The sequence below is a fragment of the Pseudophryne corroboree genome, chromosome 10 (assembly GCF_028390025.1).
Source record: "Pseudophryne corroboree isolate aPseCor3 chromosome 10, aPseCor3.hap2, whole genome shotgun sequence".
NCBI classification, from domain to species: domain Eukaryota; kingdom Metazoa; phylum Chordata; class Amphibia; order Anura; family Myobatrachidae; genus Pseudophryne; species Pseudophryne corroboree.
In genome coordinates this window covers 202,493,959-202,516,168 of record NC_086453.1, presented here as the reverse complement: position 1 = coordinate 202,516,168, position 22,210 = coordinate 202,493,959, and the positions used below count along the sequence as shown (strand labels likewise).

The 22,210-nt window shown below is 46.7% G+C and overlaps 1 protein-coding gene across 1 annotated transcript in view; it reads right to left on the bottom strand.

Moving 5' to 3' along the window:
• The window catches only part of ACAP3 (ArfGAP with coiled-coil, ankyrin repeat and PH domains 3), a 400,069-nt gene that overhangs the window by 139,025 nt on the left and 238,834 nt on the right, over nt 1-22,210 (bottom strand). The window contains exons 5-6 of the mRNA XM_063943035.1: nt 16,818-16,876; nt 2,188-2,371 (exon numbers count right to left, since the gene is read on the bottom strand). Coding sequence (XP_063799105.1) covers nt 2,188-2,371; nt 16,818-16,876 — 243 coding nt within the window. The remainder of the gene's footprint in view (nt 1-2,187; nt 2,372-16,817; nt 16,877-22,210) is intronic.

Below are 22,210 nucleotides of genomic sequence, written 5' to 3'. Positions count from 1 at the left end.
CAGGCGCAGTCTTGGGCTAGGTGCAGATTAGGAAAAAGAACTCAAACATTTAAATTAATAAAGCTGACTCCTTTCCAAAACTAGATGCAGATTGATTTTACAGGATGCGTGATTCACAAGTAGTCATGCTCCTAGAATTGCCCTTGGCGGATAAGCAGAGGCACTTGTTCATATATAAAGGTTAAAGGGTTTTTGCGGTTTGTAAATGACCCTTCATGCATCTTCTAGGATGCATACACTAATAGCGGGAACACAATCAGATTTAATTTTGCAGGCACTAAATGTACTGTAAGAACTTACAAACCTGTATCACCCAGACATTCACAATTGTGCATTTCTTTTTTGTTAACAAGTTACTTGCAAGTTACCATTTTACTAACCTCTCCAGAGGCGCTTACATTGCTCTATCAAATTGCCCTCTTGGAACTTATGCGGAGTACACAGTCGATATTCTGAACAATATGCCCGATTCCGATATTTCAAAATGACATACCATTCATATCGTCTAGTGTGTATGCGCTATATCATCGACAATGCACTCTTCCGCGGATCATCAACAACATCCCCTGTCGTCTGTACATGCAGGGGAATGTCGTTGACCACTCTTACACCCCCTCACCCCTGCAGTCATTCACGGCAACTTGCCAATGCCGCTAACACGCCGGGACCCTTCACACACGATATCACTGGTAACACACTATCGTTTAGTGTGTACCCAGCTTTAGTTTAATGCTTTTCCTTTCTGTTTTTATTTTGTGCTTTTCAGCAATGTCTAAGTTGCTTAAGTTTGTCACCCTTGTAAAAGACGCAGCTCAGTAGTGCTTGTGGTATTGCATAAAATTATATCCAGACAGCTGTCTTGTGCCACATAGCAGTGTATTCAGTAATTGTTATTATTATTATCATCATCATTATTATCATCATCTTAACACGTGTATAATGTGTCATAAGTTGTAGGAGAGAAGCACAGCTAATAAATTACATGGTCAAGTCACATTATTATAATGACTAGCTAATTGCCAGAGTAACTGCTTCGGAGCCCCATACGCTGCAGGGTTCGCTGAACGGTCACTTTAGACACATGTCTGGTAGCTTCCAGGTTCATTTTGATGGTGAGCCGCCCCACTGTAGCGTGTCAGTCAGCCTTTACTCACGGTCGTAGCGGACGTTCACGTCACACCTCAATGGCGCATCGTGCTCTGCAGTTTCTACATCGGTTATTTGCAATGGTGCCATTTGTTCAGTCATAATACACTTCACAACAGCAGCACAAACTGTTGCAGAAATACTGCCACCCTTTGCCTGAAAGCTGATTATCATCCTTTTTTACAACGTGACATACTTCATGGGCTACGCACTGCCGACGTCAAATGAAGGAGGTGGTCATAATAATGTGACTCAACCATGTAGAGTCCTCTGCAGGTAATATCCCCCTTTAGAACATCCATCAGCATCATAGTAACAGAGATTTGGAGTAGCCAGTCGCACTCTGCACATGTCGTGTTAACTAAAATAGCCTGATTACAAATTAGACAGACGAGGCCTGTAAAAACTAGTGTGCCACACCAGGTATGCGCAGTAAAATGTAGACGTATCTAGTGGCAACTGCATGCGCATCGCCTAATGTGTGGATTAGCAGATCAGGGTGTGAGAGTACAGTCTACATACAGTATGGGTGTGCAACAATTCTCATTACACTAGGCCACACCATCAGATTGGCAAAAAATGTTAAGATTTTTTTTGTTCTACTACACAGATCGCTTAAAGCATAACCTATACAACTACATAATGTAAGGAGCTATGTAAAATGTAAATAACAGACATACGGTAGGGGTGTATTCAATTGATGTTGGATCCTTTCCGGCGGAAAGGATCTGACATTTCCTATCTGATTTGGCTGTTCCAGACAATGCCAATCCGACTTTTTTTTAAAGTCAGATTGACATTGTCAGAAACGGGGCTAAAACCTGTTTGATTTGGCCGTGACTGCGACAAAACACGTGGATTCGCAGCTATTCCGCCGATCCACGTGCTTTCCGATAAGTCGGAAATGACGGCAGACAAATTGAATAGGTCAGTACACAGTTTCGGACCAAAAAGTGTTGGAAACTGCTGTTTTTCTGACAAAATGGCAGTTACGACTACAATTGAATACACCCCATAAAAGAGAAATTGGAAATAGCTCACTTGTAGTACGTAGTCCAGGGCCAGGTGCCGGAAGCACTTCCTTGTAATTGTCAGGGTACCCGTAGCTTCCTCCACCTCGTGTGGCTTATGGCGGGGGGCCTGAGCGTTTTTTACTAGTGCAATGTCCAAATCTTCTCTCACTTTGTCAAACTGCTTCTTCGACTCCTTGAACTTCCTGACATCCCTGAAGTCGCAAATCATCAGTGGGTAAGTAAGGCAAGAAGAAGTGCTTCAGTGAAACATAGGGGTTTCTATTCCCTCAGATTTATGTCCAGTAACATGTAAGAAAATAGGTTTTAGCGTATAGCTCTTACTATAAATCACATGCAGGACAAGAGGCATGACATTATGATCAGGCGATCACACAAGCGAGGGTACAAGCAAAACTGAAACATTATTTAAATAAAATATGTAATATTCACAAATATATATGTAAATGAGATAGGAATTTAAACATAATAATAATAATAATAATAATAATAATAATAATACTTTTTAGTAGAGTTGACACATCAAGAGATGTAGTTTGACAGTCATTCCCCTTAGTATCTAAGCACTTATGGGCAGTGTCTTCCACACTCTTGTTGCTACACTGCACTATCCTTGTCACCAGTGCTCTTCTCCCCTGAAGTCTTCTCCTACTCAAAGGGGGTGATTCAATTGTTTTGCGCACCCAACCTCCCTTTTATATCACGCCCAGCTGTGTAAAACGGCTAAACTGGACCAAAGTGCTGGGCGCGTCGGGAGAAAAGTGCCTTTTGGCCACCCAAACGGGGCTCATCTCGCCCGAACGACGCAACACTTCAATTGCTCCGTTGCGTGCCATCTAGTGGAGGCCGTGGGGAAAAACAGTTGAATTCCCCACAATAACTCTGACTCTGTATGCTCAGGATTATTGAGCACTGATTTGATTCACTCCAGTAAGCTGCTGCTAGCTTTAGCAAGTTGCCCTACTTCTGTCCATTTCTCTCCTACCTAGTCTATCCTATGGTGTGTTAATTGGTACTTTTGATATGTACTTATGCTGTGGTCTACTGTTGCATTTTGCATATTGAATTTATGCTCTTATACTCGTATACTTGTTTTCTGTGTATACTTTTATTATTATTATTAATATTATTATTATTATTATTATTATAATAATAATAGTAATAATAATAATAATAGAACAATTTTATCCTATTATTTTTATTATATTCATAAATGTTAATGAATAAAACATGATGCAGTAGCCATAACATTCCTCTGCATGTTACATACATGGGACCTGTCACGCTGCTTATGTAGATTAAAGTGGCTATTTCTTTTGTGCGCCAGACAGAGCAATTCAATTGTTGCTCCATTTGAGCGCAAACATTCGCGGGCCTTCTGAGATAGTCAAGCTGAAAAGTAGGTAAACTGGGCTGTTTAGGCACCCAAACAGCACTTTTCGCATCTGGCCCAGTTTAGATGAGTTTAGTTGCCGTACGTGGCTCTGGCGGTCATTCTGACCCGTTCGCTCGCTGCGTTTTAATGCAGCAGAGCAAACGGGTCCCTGCTGCGCGTGTGCCGGCGCATGCCAGACGGCCGTAGCAGGAATGCGATCGTCTCTGCCTGATTGACAGGCAGAGGCGATCACTGAGTCGGAGGGGGCGGAACGGCGGCGTTTGGCCACCGTTTCGTGGGTTTGTTCTGGCCAGCGCAGGCGTGGCCGGACCGAAAGGGGGGCGGGCCGCAGCGGCTGCGTAACGTCACACGCAGTCTCTGCGGGCCGTGGAGCGATGAGTAGCTCCCGGCCAGCACGCTAAAGCTGCGCTGGCCGGGAGCTACTCTTGAAGTGCAAAGGCATCGCCGCTGTGCGATGCCTTTGCACTTCTGCGAGGGGGGGCCAGACTGACATGCAGGGCGAACTAGCCCTGTGCTGGGCGTCCCCCCGCATGTCAAGGAAGAAGATCGTAGCTGTGCTAAATTTGGCACAGCTACGATCAACTCGGAATGACCCCCTCTACCAGGTCAGTTTGGGTGCAATGTGTGCATAATTTTTTTCTATATCTCCAGTCACGAAAAAAACAACTGAATCTCCCCCACTGAGTTATTATATTATCGCCTACAAGGAGGCAGCCTCTTTGTTAATCTAGGACTTGCTTTTCGTGTCGAAACTACGCTATGTTAACCCACAATTTAACCTGTGCTCTGAACCAGATAAAACATTGCCTCTTAATTTGATCAATTCTTTTATAATCCATTAAAATACACTGCTCCAAAAAATAAAGGGAACACTAAAATAACACATCCCAGATCTGAATGAATTAAATATTCTTATTAAACACTCTGTCCTTTACATAGTTGAATGTGCTGACAACAAAATCACACAAAAATTATCAATGGAAATCAAATTTATTAACCCATGGAGGTCTGGATTTGGAGTCGCACTCAAAATTAAAGTGGAAAAACACACTACAGGCTGATCCAACTTTGATGTAATGTCCTTAAAACAAGTCAAAATGAGGCTCAGTAGTGTGTGTGGCCTCCACGTGCCTGTATGACCTCCCTACAACGCCTGGGAATGCTCCTGATGAGGTGGCGAATGGTCTCCTGAGGGATCTCCTCCCAGAACTGGACTAAAGCATCCGCCAACTCCTGGACAGTCTGTGGTGCATGGAGCGAGACATGATATCCCAGATGTGCTCAATTGGATTCAGGTCTGGGGAACGGGCGGGCCAGTCCATAGCATCAATGCCTTCATCTTGCAGGAACTGCTGACACACTCCAGCCACATGAGGTCTAGCATTGTCTTGCATTAGGAGGAACCCAGGGCCAACCGCACCAGCATATGGTCTCACAAGGGGTCTGAGGATCTCATCTCGGTACCTAATGGCAGTCAGGCTACCTCTGGCGAGCACATGGAGGGCTGTGCGGCCCCCCAAAGAAATGCCACCCCACACCATTGCTGACCCACTGCCAGACCGGTCATGCTGGAGGATGTTGCAGGCAGCAGAACGTTCTCCTTGGCTTCTCCATATTCTGTCACGTCTGTCACATGTGCTCAGTGAGAACCTGCTTTCATCTGTGAAGAGCACAGGGTGCATGTGGCGAATTGGCCAATCTTGGTGTTCTCTGGCAAATGCCAAACGTCCTGCACGGTGTTGGGCTGTGGACGTCAGCCCTCATACCACCCTCATGGAGTCTGTTTCTGATCGCTTGAGTAGACACATGCACATTTGTGGCTTGCTGGAGGTCATTTTGCAGGGCTCTGGCAGTGCTTCTCCTGTTCCTCCTTGCACAAAGGCGGAGGTAGCGGTCCTGCTGCTGGGTTGTTGCCCTCCTACGGCCTCCTCCACGTCTCCTGATGTACTGACCTGTCTCCTGGTAGCGCCTCCATGCTCTGGACACTACGCTGACAGACACAGCAAACCTTCTTGCCACAGCTCGCATTGATGCGCCATCCTGGATGAGCTGCACTACCTGAGCCACTTGTGTGGGTTGTATACTCCGTCTCATGCTACCACTAGAGTGAAAGCACCGCCAGCTTTCAAAAGTGACCAAAACATCAGCCAGAAAGCATAGGAGCTGAGAATTGGTCTGTGGTCACCAACTGCAGAACAACTCCTTTATTGGGGGTGTCTTACTAATTGCCTATAATTCCCACCTGTTGTCTATTCCATTTGCACAACAGCATGTGAAATTGATTGTCAATCAGTGTTGCTTCCTAAGTGGACAGTTTGATTTCACAGGAGTGTGATTGACTTGGAGTTACATTGTGTTGTTTAAGTGTTCCCTTTATTTTTTTGAGCAGTGTATATTCAACTGCATGGACAGGTGTTGTCTGTAAGTATGGCCCATGACTTAATGTTTCTTTACTATCCACAGTGCCCCCCAAGTGCAATCTGTTACAGAGTCTAGACAACAATAAATGGCATGTAAGTTATGTAGAAGTGACCGTTTGGACCCAATGTATTAACTAAAATGGATGATAACGGAGGACAATAGCTTGCAATGATGTATTCAAGATAATAACATACATAGGGACTTTTACATACATACATAATAATACATGCAGAAATTCTCTGAAGTCTTTTGATTGGGTAGTTTAGGTCTAGTCTCTAGTGGCTCTGGGTTGTGATTAGCTTTTACTATTAAGTTCCTCTGTCTATACAGTAGCATAAATTCCTGTGGCACTGAGCAGTGAGATAAAATGACACAAGGACAGAAATAATGTCAGGCCCTGGCCGCCCTGTCATGCTGCAGAGTGCGCAGAACACAGAATAATAGGAGTATGAGTCTTATTGGGAAGATACAGAGGACAGGAAGGAGGGAAAGTAAGTGTGGGGGATGTCAGGTTAGTTTAAGTGCCCCCCCCCCCCTCCTCCCCACGCACACAGAGCTTCTGCTACTGACAGACTCTCACTTAATTACCCGTTACCATAGAAACGGTCTCCCTCCGCCTGCCAGCGCTGATGCTGCTCCCGTGGCCTACATACATCCAAAGCATTGTTCAACCTGTGCAGCTGTTGCAGAGACCCAGCTCTACCCCAGCTCCAATAGAGTCATTGAAGGAAACTATGGCTAAAATAGAGTTCCCACATACAACGATACTTCGTCGCCGTCCTCAGCAAGATGATTTACTTAAATCACTATTGATCATTTCTATCATTTGCCACTTCCTCAGGGCCTCTCTGTCGCTAAAACTTAAATAGGTTTTCTTTACATAAGAGCTACTAAAAAGCAGTGAAAAGAGTGGAGAAGAGAGCCGGTGTGGCAGGTGCCCATAGCTACTAATCCGTGTTGAGGTAACATTTAAAAAGTGCATACTATAAAATTATATGTAGCATCCGATTAGTTGCTATAGGCAACTTCTCCTCACTTTTCACTGCTTCATAGATAGACCCCTGAATGTGAGCTATTGTTCTCTGCTATCAGAAACTTCCACAGGCTTTTCCTTCATTTTATATTTTACATCCAAAGAGGCCGACTGCAGTGACCTTCAGTGGGATTGCTGACAGAAGTCTCCAATACAGGAAATTAATGTACAACTTTATTTTTGCCATCTATTCAGTTACAGTATGCTCCTGAAATGGTTACATATAGGTCTGAGTAGCTCTCTTTATATAAGGCAGCTTTAACTTTTGTTTTCAGTCTTTCTCTATCGTCCTAGTGGATGCTGGGGTTCCTGAAAGGACCATGGGGAATAGCGGCTCCGCAGGAGACAGGGCACAAAAAGTAAAGCTTTAGGATCAGGTGGTGTGCACTGGCTCCTCCCCCTATGACCCTCCTCCAAGCCTCAGTTAGATTTTTGTGCCCGGCCGAGAAGGGTGCAATCTAGGTGGCTCTCCTAAAGAGCTGCTTAGAAAAGTTTAGCTTAGGTTTTTTATTTTACAGTGAGTCCTGCTGGCAACAGGATCACTGCAACGAGGGACTTAGGGGAGAAGAAGTGAACTCACCTGCGTGCAGGATGGATTGGCTTCTTTGGCTACTGGACATTAGCTCCAGAGGGACGATCACAGGTACAGCCTGGATGGTCACCGGAGCCTCGCCGCCGGCCCCCTTGCAGATGCTGAAACAAGAAGAAGGTCCAGAATCGGCGGCATGAAGACTCCTCAGTCTTCTTAAGGTAGCGCACAGCACTGCAGCTGTGCGCCATTTCCTCTCAGCACACTTCACACGGCAGTCACTGAGGGTGCAGGGCGCTGGGAGGGGGGCGCCCTGGGAGGCAATGAAAACCTATTTTTGGCTAAAAATACCTCACATATAGCCTCCGGGGGCTATATGGAGATATTTAACCCCTGCCAGAATCCGTTAAGAGCGGGAGACGAGGCCGCCGAAAAAGGGGCGGGGCCTATCTCCTCAGCACACAGCGCCATTTTCCCTCACAGAAAGGCTGGAGGGAAGGCTCCCAGGCTCTCCCCTGCACTGCACTACAGAAACAGGGTTAAAACAGAGAGGGGGGGCACTAATTTGGCGTTAGAAATATATAAAAAAGATGCTATAAGGGAAAACACTTATATAAGGTTGTCCCTATATAATTATAGCGTTTTTGGTGTGTGCTGGCAAACTCTCCCTCTGTCTCTCCAAAGGGCTAGTAGGTCCTGTCCTCTATCAGAGCATTCCCTGTGTGTGTGCTGTGTGTCGGTACGTGTGTGTCGACATGTATGAGGACGATGTTGGTGAGGAGGCGGAGCAATTGCCTGTAATGGTGATGTCACTCTCTAGGGAGTCGACACCGGAATGGATGGCTTATTTAGGGAATTACGTGATAATGTCAACACGCGCCAAGGTCGGTTGACGACATGAGACGGCCGACAAACAATTAGTACCGGTCCAGACGTCTCAAAAACACCGTCAGGGGTTTTAAAACGCCCGTTTACTTTAGTCGGTCGACACAGACACAGACAGGGACACTGAATCCAGTGTCGACGGTGAATAAACAAACGTATTCCTTATTAGGGCCACACGTTAAGGGCAATGAAGGAGGTGTTACATATTTCTGATACTACAAGTACCACAAAAGAGGGTATTATGTGGGATGTGAAAAAACTACCGTAGTTTTTCCTGAATCAGATAAATTAAATGAAGTGTGTGATGATGCGTGGGTTCCCCCCGATAGAAAATATGGGCGGTATACCCTCTCCCGCCAGAAGTTAGGGCGCGTTGGGAAACACCCCTTAGGGTGGATAAGGCGCTCACACGCTTATCAGAACAAGTGGCGGTACCGTCTATAGATAGGGCCGTCCTCAAGGAGCCAGCTGACAGGAGGCTGGAAAATATCATAAAAAGTATATACACACATACTGGTGTTATACTGCGACCAGCGATCGCCTCAGCCTGGATGTGCAGAGCTGGGGTGGCTTGGTCGGATTCCCTGACTAAAAATATTGATACCCTTGACAGGGACAGTATTTTATTGACTATAGAGCATTTAAGGATGCATTTCTATATATGCGAGATGCACAGAGGGATATTTGCACTCTGGCATCAAGAGTAAGTGCGATGTCCATATCTGCCAGAAGATGTTTATGGACACGACAGTGGTCAGGTGATGCAGATTCCAAACGGCACAAAGGTGTATTGCCGTATAAAGGAAGAGGAGTTATTTGGGGTCGGTCCATCGGACCTGGTGGCCACGGCAACTGCTGGAAAATCCACCGTTTTTACCCTAAGTCACATCTCTGCAGAAAAAGACACCGTCTTTTCAGCTTCAGTCCTTTCGTCCCTATAAGAGTCATATCTGCCCAGGGATAGAGGAAAGGGAAGAAGACTGCAGCAAGCAGCCCATTCCCAGGAACAGAAGCGTTCCACCGCTTCTGACAAGCTCTCAGCATGACGCTGAGACCGTACAGGACCCCTGGATCCTACAAGTAGTATCCCAGGGGTACAGATTGGAATGTCGAGACGTTTCCCCTGCGCAGGCTCCTGAAGTCTGCTTTACCAAGGTCTCCCTCCGACAAGGAGGCAGTATGGGAAACAATTCACGAGCTGTATTCCCAGCAGGTGATAATTAAATTACCCCTCCTACAACAAGAAAAGGGGTATTATTCCACACTATATTGTGGTACTGAAGCCAGAAAGCTAGGTGAGACCTATTCTAAATCTAAAAAAATTTGAACACTTACAAAGGTTCAAATCAAGATGGAGTCACTCAGAGCAGTGATAACGAACCGGGAAGAAGGGGACTATATGGTGTCCCGAGACATCAGGGATGCTTACCTCCATGTCCCAAATTTGCCCTCATCACTAAGGGTACCTCAGGTTCGTGGTACAGAACTGTCACTATCAGTTTCAGACGCTGCCGTTTGGATTGTCCACGGCACCCCGGGTCTTTACCAAGGTAATGGCCGAAATGATGGTTCTTCTTCGAAGAAAAGGCGTCTTAATTATCCCTTACTTGGACGATCTCCTGATAAGGGCAAAGTCCAGGGAACAGTTGGAGGTCGGAGTAGCACTATCTCTGATACTGTTACAACAGCAGGGGTGGATTCTAAATATTCCAAAATCGCAGCTGATCCCGACAACAAGTCTCCTGTGCTTAGGGATGATTCTGGACACAGTCCAGAAAAAGGTGTTTCTCCCGGAAGAGAAAGCCAGGGAGTTATCCGAGCTAGTCAGGAACCTCCTAAAATCAGTGCATCATTGCACAAGGGCCATGGTAAAAAAATGGTGACTTCCTTCGAAGCAATTCCAGTCGGCAGATTTCATGCAAGAACTTTTCAGTGGGATCTGCTGGACAAATGGTCCGGATCGCATCTTCAGATGCATCAGCGGATAACCCTATATCCAAGGACAAGGGTGTCTCTCCTGTGGTGGTTACAGAGTGCTCATCTTCTAGAGGGCCGCAGATTCGGCATTCAGTTTTGGATGTTGGTGACCACGGAGGCCAGCCCGAGAGGCTGGGGAGCAGTCACACAAGGAAAAAATTTCCAGGGAGTGTGATCAAGTCTGGAGACTTTTCTCCACATAAATATAGCTAAGGGTAAATTTATAATGCTCTAAGCTTAGCAAGACCTCTGCTTCAAGGTCAGCCGGTATTGATCCAGTGGGATAAAACATCACGGCAGTCGCCCACGTAAATAGACAGGGCGGCACAAGAAGCAGGAGGGCAGTGGCAAAAACTGCAAGGACTTTTCGCTGGGCGAAAAATCATGTGATAGCACTGTCAGCAGTGTTTCATTCCGGGAATGGAAACTGGGAAGCAGACTTCCTCAGTAGGCACGACCTCCACCCGGCAGAGTGGGAACTTCATGGGGAAGTTTTCCACATGATTGTAAACCGTTGGGAATTACCAAAGGTGGACATGATGGCGTCCCGTCTGAACAAAAAACGGGACAGGTATTGCGCCAGGTTAAGAGACCCTCAGGCAATAGCTGTGGACGTTCTGGTAACACCGTGGGTGTACCAGTCGGTGTATGTGTTCCATCCTCTGCTTTTCATACCTAAGGTACTGAGAATTATAAGACGTAGAGGAGTAAGAACTATACTCATGGCTCCGGATTGGCCAAGAAGGACTTGGTACCCGGAACTTCAAGAGATGCTCACAGAGGACTTATGGCCTCTGCCGCTAAGAAGGGACTTGTTTCAGCAAGTACCATGTCTGTTCCAAGACTTACCGCAGCTGCGTTTGACGGCATGGCGGTGGAACGCCGGATCCTAAGGGAAAAGGCATTCAGGAAGAGGTCATTCCTACCCTGGTCAAAGCCAGAAAGGAGGTGACCGCACAACATTATCACCACATGTGGCGAAAATATGTTGCGTGGTGTGAGGCCAGGAAGGCCCCACGAAGAAATTTCAACTCGGTCGATTCCTGCATTTCCTGCAAACAGGAGTGTCTATGGGCCTCAAATTGGGGTCCATTAAGGTTCAAATTTCGGCCCTGTCGATTTTTCTTCCAGAAAGAATTGGCTTCAGTTCCTGAAGTCCAGAAGTTTGTCAAGGGAGTATTGCATATACAACCCCCTTTTGTGCCTCCAGTGGCACTGTGGGATCTCAACGTAGTTCTGGGATTCCTCAAAACACATTGGTTTAAAACCAGTCAAATCTGTGGATTTGAAGCATCTCACATGAAAAGTGAACATGCTCTTGGACCTGGCCTGGACCAGGCGAGTGTCAAATTGGTGGTTTTTTTCTCAAAAAAGCCCATATCTGTTTGTCCATTCGGACAGGGCAGAGCTGCGGACTCGTCCCCAGTTCTCTCCCTAAGGTGGTGTCAGTGTTTCACCTGAACCAGCTTATTGTGGTGTCTTGCGCCTACTAGGGACTTGGAGGACTCCAAGTTGCTAGATGTGGTCAGGGCCCTGAAAATATAGGTTCCAGGACGGCTGGAGTCAGGAAAACTGACTTGCTGTTATCCTGTATGCACCCAACAAACTGGGTGCTCTTGCTTCTAAGCAGACTTTTGCTAGTTGGATGTGTAATACAATTCAGCTTGCACATTCTGTGGCAGGCCTGCCACAGCCAAAATATGTAAATGCCCATTCCACAAGGAAGGTGGGCTCATCTTGGGCGGCTGCCCGAGGGGTCTCGGCTTTACAACTTTGCCGAGCGGCTATTTAGTCAGGGGCAAACACGTTTGTAAAATCCTACAAATTTGATACCCTGGCTAAGGAGGACCTGGAGTTCTCTCATTCGGTGCTGCAGAGTCATCCGCACTCTCCCGCCCGTTTGGGAGCTTTGGTATAATCCCCATGGTCCTTTCAGGAACCCCAGCATCCACTAGGACGATAGAGAAAATAAGAATTTACTTACCGATAATTCTATTTCTCGGAGTCCGTAGTGGATGCTGGGCGCCCATCCCAAGTGCGGATTATCTGCATTACTTGTACATAGTTACAAAAATCGGGTTATTATTTGTTGTGAGCCATCTTTTCAGAGGCTCCGCTGTTATCATACTGTTAACTGGGTTCAGATCACAGGTTGTACAGTGTGATTGGTGTGGCTGGTATGAGTCTTACCCGGGATTCATAAATCCTTCCTTATTGTGTACGCTCGTCCGGGCACAGTATCCTAACTGAGGCTTGGAGGAGGGTCATAGGGGGAGGAGCCAGTGCACACCACCTGATCCTAAAGCTTTACTTTTTGTGCCCTGTCTCCTGCGGAGCCGCTATTCCCCATGGTCCTTTCAGGAACCCCAGCATCCACTACGGACTCCGAGAAATAGAATTATCGGTAAGTAAATTCTTATTTTTAATCAAGTACTCTTTTTCAGAAGTGTCTTGCATAGACTTATATAGTGCTGTCTGACTGTCCAGAACCTCAGACAGCAGGATCACAACTTGTAATATGGTGTGTTAGATTTCTGCTGTACCAATTGTGTCTGGTTTCCACTTTACCTGGTATCTTTCAGACAGGCTGACCCTAAAGGACATACCGTATACTAAAGGCAAACACTGCAGACACACCAAGTTTATCACTAGATTGCCAAGGTGCATGCCTATATAACAGTCTGGCTGTGGACCATCAAATCGACAGTGTTTAGGTCGACCACTATAGGTCGACAGTCACTAGGCCGACAGGGTTTGAACGTCAACAGGGTTTCTAGGTTGACATGTGCTAGGTCGACAAGTCAAAAGTTCGACATGAGGTTTTTTTGTTTTGTTTTTGTTTTGTGTCGTTTTCTGCGTACAGTGACCGGGAAGCCGAATTAGTGCACCGTGTCCCCTCGCATTCGGGCAGGGTGCCTCGCTCCGTTCGGCACAGATTACCGTTCCAATCGTAGTCCACGTGGATCGTTAAGTATGAAAAAGAAAAAGAAAAAGAAAAAAAAGGTGAAAACTCATGTCGACCTTTTGACCTAGCACATGTCGACCTAGAAACCCTGTCGACCTAGTGACTGTCGACCTATAGTGGTCGACCTAAACATTGTCGACCTAGACAGTGTCCATCTTCAGACTGGATCCCAACAGTCTATGGAAACAGCCCACATAAACTCAATCTGTGCCTACATTTGTGAATTGAATATTGCTACAGAATGGTGGCAGAAAAAACACTCTTGTCTACTGTCTGGTATGGATCGGACTTTCCTTTATTTTGTAGTGGGCGGGACCTTGCAAGCATCATCATGACCACACCCCTGCCGCATAATGACACTAACTGCATATACCATCAACACATCACCAGATTTTGTCACTGGACCTACCCCCTCTGGGATCCCTTAGGAAGGGAAGTCCATAAAGTGGGAAAGTATGAATAAAAATGTTGTATTATATCCCAATCTACCACCTCTCTGCTCATTTAGTGCCTAATAACTTTACTGAGATACTACAAGGTGATTCAAAAGTCGCAGTACACCCTTTCGTTTCAAAAGCTGTGCAGGAAATGGGAAAACTGAATACTCCAGTAAGGTATAGGTAAGGTGGGATATCTTTTGGGGTATGTACCGAACATGGGCACCATCTTGAAATCGGCCATCTTGAATCTAAGTCAGTTTTTTCAAATGGAAAGGGGGTCATGTAACATGTCAACCAACATCAGAATTTGCTGATAAGTGTATTGCTGCAAACAGATTTGAAAGAGCAGTTGTGGTTCAAAACTTACAATACTTTTTGTTGCCGGTAACTGAAGATGGCTTTGACAAAAGAGGAGAAAATTGAGGTCATTTTGATGTCTGGAGAACGAAGTTTCCGTGTCATAGCTGCAGATTTTAACAACCGGCACCCAGAAAGACCTCCAATTTCACATAACACTGTCAGGTGGCTGACAAGTCTCGGAGTGGTTGTCCAAAAAGTGCTACTGACGATACAACCTCAACAATCGTTTTGACATCCTCTGTAGAGGGACCCCACCCATAGCCGGCGCTAGCTATAGGCAACCTAGGCAAATTGCCTAGGGCAGTTGGAATGCTTAGGGGCATTTCAAGCCTAGTGACGGCAGAGTTTTGAAACACATGGATGGCGTGTCTGGCTGCAGAGATCGGAGGGGCAGCTCAGCAGCCAGTTAGCACACAGCAGCAGGGAGCAGACAGGGGGCCTCGGTTGAGGATGTGTGTGGGTGGAGCTATAAACGCTCCAGGGCTGTGCGCTCTCTGGCGGGAGACTTGATTCTAGCATCTACTGACAACAGAGTGTGTGATAGCTTAACTTATCCAGGGGGTGTGTCAGGAGGGTTGCGCAGAGGCAGCTTGCGGGAACAAGAAAGCGGCGGCAGCACTGCGGGGACAGCACGGTGCGGTGAGCGGAGGGAGCAATGCTAGAATCGGGACTTCAGGAGGTCTCCTCTCCAGCATTCCCAGCAGCTGCACTCCCGCCCCGCCGAGCAGGGCCACTGGGAGGGGGGGGGGGGAGGGGGGGGGGGTATTAGAATAAACAAAGATATTAGAATAATCAATAATTTATTGTTTTTCAAAGTAATATTTAAATTCTAATGCCGCCACCCCCCCTTCCCCCCTCTGCATAAGTCTGATCTAGATACAGGACTAGTGATTTTTGTTGTCAACAATAGTGTGTGGCATACTGTAAGGGGTACTACAATGTGGCATACTGTGCATAAGGGGTAACTCTGTTGGCAGCCCTGGTTCTGTATGAGGGGTGCTGTATGAGGATTTCTGTGGGTGATGAGTGCTGCTGGCTGCTGTGAGCTGTGCTGTTGGGTGATGGGTGCTGTGCTGGGAGAGGGGTGCTGGGCCAAAAGTTGAACTAACAGCTAGGGGGCACCAGCCCAAATCTTGCCTAGGGCATCAAATTGGCTAGGGCCGGCTCTGCCCCCACCCCCGACTCCCAGCACTGCATAAGTCTGGTCGCGGCTATTGAGGGGGCGTGGCCTAATGCAGAGGAGTACCCGCCTCCATAGGAGACCTGTGTGACTGTGCTGTGTAATCAGGTAGTGTCTGTCTCTCCCACTCGCTCCACTCACTCTCTCTCCCTAACACTTTCTCTCCTCTTGCTCCTCTCTCTCCCTGACACGGTCTCCCCCTCTCTCTCTCTGACACGGTCTCCCTCACTCTCTCCCTGACACGTCTCTCTCTCTCTCCCTCTTTTTATCCTGACACTCTCCCGAATGTGGTGCCGCCTCCATTTCGTCTCCGTAGTTCCGCCCCCAGGAGTGCCAAACTCAGGCTCTAACTTGCCGCCTCCCCCCACCTATAAATGTTCTGATGCCCCTGAATATACATGAACTGATAGGGGTCAACATGTTGCCACAATGACTGAAGAAGCCACTAAGCCACTAAGCAGCGGTTTTCCCACTAACGTACTGCTCTGCTTAGCGTCACTTACTGTATGTCTTAAATTACAAAAGGAGTTGAATGGACATTGGAACTTTAACTGTAGCATAACCTGTAAATATTGGGTTTGAATACAACATTCAAACACACAATAGGTAAAGGTTATGCTACAGTTAAGCCCCAATGTTGCATTGTTTGAAACACACCTAGAAAGACGCTCTCTTCAGAAGTGTCACAAAAGGATATCCAATAATAAGATTAGGGTTGCGTCCCAATCTCTAACACATAAGAGCAACAGAGCATTTATGTCCGTATGTAGGTATAAAAAGGCTGTATGCTGACACAAAAAGCAGGGATGCCCCATATACTGTAAATGTGTCCTCTCCATCAATGTGTATCATTTAAGTAGACCCATATCTTGTTTCCCTTACTGGCATTTAGCAAGCTATGACTCCAATCTGTCCAACTCTACCAATCAATAAGCAAGAGAGAAAAGACAACTCCTTTTTATGGGGCACTCATTAGTAGTAATCTAATTAAAACGTAACTTTTATTGAAACGGACTCACAATGGACATACAACATAAAACACTTAATTTATGGGGATGTTAATGATATATCTGGCCACTTACCAGTCTAACAAGCGTTCAGAGTGATCAAAGCTTACACCCAATTGGCTGCTATGAGTTACTTAATGTCCCTAGTTAATTCCACTTTTTCTCGAAACCCTGAAAAAGTTCTCAGCTATGCCAAACAGTAATCTGAAAACTGAACAGGACATCCGAAAACCCGAATACATAGCTGAAATCCACAGAGGTTCATATATAGGCTTTCCCAGGAAGTTACTATAGCTAACCATATATACACTGGTACCAGTCAATGGTCTGCACAAACAGAAGAGCTACTACCACCTTGTAGACAGCGCCCTCTGCAGACACAGAGGTCACAAAACACAAATGTCACCAAGAACTTCTGTCAGTATAGACATAGTGAAACTGACTCACTCTTTCACAAAGATGTGGAGCTGCTGTCGTACAGACCGCTGCGCCTGATCAAACAAGATCTGAAAGAGAAGAAAAGTGTAGAGTTACCTTACCATTCTTATAGATTTGCCACTTATAAACTAATCATAAAATGTATTTTTTGGTAAGTAAACAGGACACATAAAAGTACGACAGTACTCCCCCCCCCCCCCCCCCCCCATATTTACAGTAGTATCCATTCCCTGCATTGTTTTATGCATGTGTGGCACATCACCAGCCGACTTATTCAATTCAGCAGTATTGAACATTCTCTGGGCATGTACAGTGCATCCGGAAAGTATTCACAGCGATACACTTTTTCCACATTTTGTCATGTTACAGCCTTATCCCAAAATGGTATAAATTAATTTTCCCCTCAAAATTCTACACACAATACCCCATAATGACAACGTGAAAAACGTTTGGTACTTCCTCATCTTTGCGGGCCCCCTGCTGGAGGCGCGTTGGTTACGCTACGCTACTTACGTATCTTCACTGACTTTCCCTGATCATCCTTGACACATTCCTACAGTTTAATTGGAGTCAACCTGTGGTAAATTTAGTTGATTGGACATGATTAGGAAAGGCACACAGCTGTCTTTATAAAGGTCCCACACTTGACAGTGCATGACAGTGCATGTCTGAGCACAAACCAAGCATGTAGTCAAAGGATCTGTCTGTAGACCTCCGAGACAGCATTGTCTCGTGGAACAAATCTGGGGAAGGGTACAGAAAAATATCTGCTGCTTTGAACGTCCCAATGAGCACAGTGGCCTCCATCATCCGTAAATGAAAGAAGTTCAGAACCACCAGGACTCTTCCTAGAGTTGGCCGGTCGTCTAAACTGAGCGATCAGGGGAGAAGGATCCTAGTCAGGGAGGTGACCAAGAACCCAATGGTCACTCTGTCAGAGTTACAGCATTCCTCTGTGGAGAGATGAGAACCTTCCAGAAGGATAACCATCTCTGCAGCAATCCACCAATCAGGCCTGTATGGTAGAGTGGCCAGACGGAAGCCACTTCTTAGTAAAAAGCACATGGCAGCCCGCCTGGAGTTTGCCAAAATGCACCTGAAGGACTCTCGGACCATATGAAACAAAATTCTCTGGTCCGATAAGACAAAAGATTGAACTCTTTGGCGTGAATGCCAGGCATCATGTTTGGAGAAAACCAGGCACTGCTCATCACCAGGCCAATACCATCCCTACAGTGAAGCATGGTGGTGGCAACATCATGCTGTGGGGATGTTTTTCAGCGGCAGGAAAAGGGGGACTTGTCAGGATAGACGGAAAGATGAATGCAGCAATGTACATCCTGGATGATGTACATTGCTGCGCTCTTGACCTCCGACTGGGGTGACGGTTCATCTTTCAACAGGACAACGACCCTAAGCACACAGCCAAGTTATCAAAGGAGTGGCTTCAGGACAACTCTGTGAATGTCCTTGAGTGGCCCAGCCAAAGCCCAGACTTAAATCTGATTGAACATCTCTGGAGAGATCTGAAAATGGCTGTGCACCGACGCTTCCCATCCAACCTGATGGAGCTTGAGAGGTGCTGCAAAGGGGAATGGGCAAAACTGCACAAAGATAGGTGTGCTAATCTTGTGGCATCATATTCAAAAAGACTTGAGGCTGTAATTGCTGCCAAAGGTGCATCAACAAAGTATTGAGCAAAGGCTGTGAATACTTATGTACATGTGATCTCTTAGTTTTTTATTTTTAATAAATTAGCAAAAATCTAAAAAAAAAAATTCACGTTGTCATTATGGGGTATTGTGTGTAGACTTTTGAGGGAAAAACATCCATGTAAACATACACATTTCACTAACTTACCATCTCAAGAATCAATTCATGATGCTTTGAAATGTGAGGTGTAATTATTTTAACAATAAAGGAGAAAATAAGATTTTAAACCTACCGGTAAATCTATTTCTCCTAGTCCGTAGAGGATGCTGGGGACTCCGTAAGGACCATGGGGTATAGACGGGCTCCGCAGGAGATAGGGCACCTAAAAAGAACTTTGACTATGGGTGTGCACTGGCTCCTCCCTCTATGCCCCTCCTCCAGACCTCAGTTAGAGAACTGTGCCCAGAGGAGATGGCCAATACAAGGCAGGATTTAGCAATCCAAGGGCAAGATTCATACCAGCCCACACCAATCATACCATGTAACCTGGAACACATATAACCAGTTAACAGTATGAACAAACGATAGTAACGGTCCAAGACCGATGTCAACTGTAACATAACCCTTATGTAAGCATCAACTATATACAAGTCTTGCAGAGTTTCCGCACTGGGACGGGCGCCCAGCATCCTCTACGGACTAGGAGAAATAGATTTACCGGTAGGTTTAAAATCTTATTTTCTCTTACGTCCTAGAGGATGCTGGGGACTCCGTAAGGACCATGGGGTTTATACCAAAGCATCCAATCGTGCGGGAGAGTGCGTATGATTCTTCAGCACCGACTGAGCAAACGCTAGGTCCTCCTCAGCCAGGGTATCAAACTTGTAGAATTTAGCAAAAGTGTTTGACGCCGACCAAGTCGCCGCTCTGCAAAGTTGTAATGCCGAGACGCCTCGGGCAGCCGCCCAAGAAGAGCCCACCTTCCTAGTGGAATGGGCCTTAACCGAATTTGGTACCGGCAATCCAGCCGTAGAGTGAGCCTGCTGAATCGTATTACAGATCCAGCGAGCAGTAGTCTGCTTCGAAGCTGGAGCACCAATCTTATTGGCCGGATACAGGACAAACAGAGCGTCTGTTTTCCTAATTCTAGCCGTCCTGGCTACATACATTTTTAAGGCCCTGACTACGTCCAGGGATCTGGAATCCTCCAGGTCACTTGTAGCCACAGGCACCACAATAGGTTGATTCATATGGAAAGAAGAAACCATTTTAGGCAAAAATTGCGGACGTGTCCTCAATTCAGCTCGATCCACATGAAAAATCAAGTAGGGGCTCTTGTGTGACAAAGCCGCCAATTCTGACACTCGCCTTGCTGACGCTAAGGCCAACAACATGACCACCTTCCAGGTAAGAAATTTCAACTCAACCTTGTTAAGCGGTTCAAACCAGTGTGATTTTAGGAACTGCAACACCACGTTCAGGTCCCATGGTGCCACTGGAGGCACAAAAGGGTCTGGATGTGCAGCACTCCCTTTACAAACGTCTGGACTTCTGGAAGAGAAGCCAATTCCTTCTGAAAGAAAATCGAAAGGGCCGAAATCTGTACCTTAACAGAGCCTAATTTCAGGCCCATATCCACTCCTGTCTGTAGGAAGTGGAGAAGACGACCCAGATGAAAATCTTCCGTAGGTGCATTCTTGGTCTCACACCAAGACACATACTTTCGCCAGATACGGTGATAATGTTTTACCGTCACCTCCTTCCTAGCTTTTATTAAAGTAGGGATGACCTCTTCCGGAATCCCCTTTTTCGCTAGGATTCGGCATTCAACCGCCATGCCGTCAAACGTAACCGCGGTAACTCTTGAAATACACAGGGCCCCTGCTGCAACAGGTCTTCCCTCAGAGGAAGAGGCCAGGGATCTCCTGTGAGCATCTCTTGTAGATCTGAGTACCAGGCCCTTCGAGGCCAGTCTGGGACAACGAGTATCGTCTGTACTCTTCTTCGTCTTATGATCCTCAACACTTTTGTGATGAGAGGAAGAGAAGGAAACACGTAGACCGATTTGAACACCCACGGTGTTACCAGAGCGTCTACTGCTACTGCCTGAGGGTCCCGAGACCTGGCGCAATACCTCCGAAGTTTTTTGTTGAGGCGTGACGCCATCATGTCTATTTGAGGAGTTCCCCAAAGACGTGTTACGTCTGCAAAGACTTCTTGATGAAGTCCCCACTCTCCTGGATGGAGATCGTGTCTGCTGAGGAAGTCTGCTTCCCAGTTGTCCACTCCCGGAATGAAGACAGCCGACAGAGCGCTTACATGATTTTCCGCCCAGCGAACGATCCTTGTGGCTTCCGCCATCGCGACTCTGCTCCTTGTCCCGCCTTGGCGGTTCACATGAGCCACTGCTGTGACATTGTCTGATTGAATCAGAACCGGTAGGTTTCGAAGAAGACTCTCCGCTTGTCGAAGGCCGTTGTAAATGGCCCTGAGTTCCAACACATTGATGTGTAGACAGGACTCCTGGTCTGACCAAAGACCCTGAAAATTTTTTCCCTGTGTGACCGCTCCCCATCCTCGGAGGCTCGCGTCCGTGGTAACCAGGATCCAATCCTGAATTCCAAACCTGCGACCCTCCAGGAGGTGAGCACTTTGCAACCACCACAGGAGGGACACTCTGGTCCCTGGGGACAGAGTTATTTTCCGATGTAAGTGCAGATGGGACCCGGACCACTTGTCCAGAAGGTCCCATTGAAAAGTCCTTGCATGGAACCTTCCGAAGGGAATGGCCTCGTAGGCCGCCACCATTTTCCCTAGAACTCAAGTGCATTGGTGAACTGACACCCTTTTCGGTTTTAGCAGGTATCTGACCATGTTCTGGATGTCTTGGGCTTTCTCTATTGGGAGGAAGACCTTCATTTGTTCCGTATCCAGTATCATACCTAGGAACGGTAGTCGAGTTGTCGGAATCAACTATGACTTCGGTAGATTTAGAATCCAACCGTGTTGCTGGGGCACTCTCAGAGAGAACGCCACACTGCTCAGCAATTTCTCCCTTGATTTCGCTTTTATCAGGAGATCGTCCAAGTATGGGATAATTGTGACTCCATGCTTGCGCAGGAGCACCATCATTTCCGCCATTATCTTGGTGAAAATCCTCGGGGCCGTGGAGAGTCCAAACGGCAACGTCTGAAATTGGTAATGACAATCGTGTACAGCGAATCTCAGGTATTCCTGATGGGGGGCATATATGGAGACATGAAGGTACGCATCCTTTATGTCCAGAGACACCATAAACTCCCCCTCCTCCATGTTGGCTATTATCGCTCTGAGAGATTCCATTTTGAATTTGAATCTTTTTATGTACAGGTTTCGGGATTTCAGATTCAAAATAGGTCTGACCGAACCGTCCGGTTTCGGGACCACAAATAGGGTTGAGTAGTAACCTCTTCCCTGCTGGTGCAGGGGAACCTTGATTATCACTTGCTGTATACACAGCGTTTGAATTGCAGCTAACACTACATCCCTTTCCGATGTGGAAGCTGGTAGGGCCGATTTGAAAAGTCGGTGCGGGGGCACCTCCTCGAATTCCAATTTGTAACCCTGGGAAACTATTTCCAACACCCAGGGATTCAGGTCCGAACTGACCCAGGCATGACTGAAAAGTCGAAGACGTGCCCCCACCGGTGCGGACTCCCTCAGGGGAGCCCCTGCGTCATGCTGTGGGTTTTGGAGCAGCCGGGGAGGAC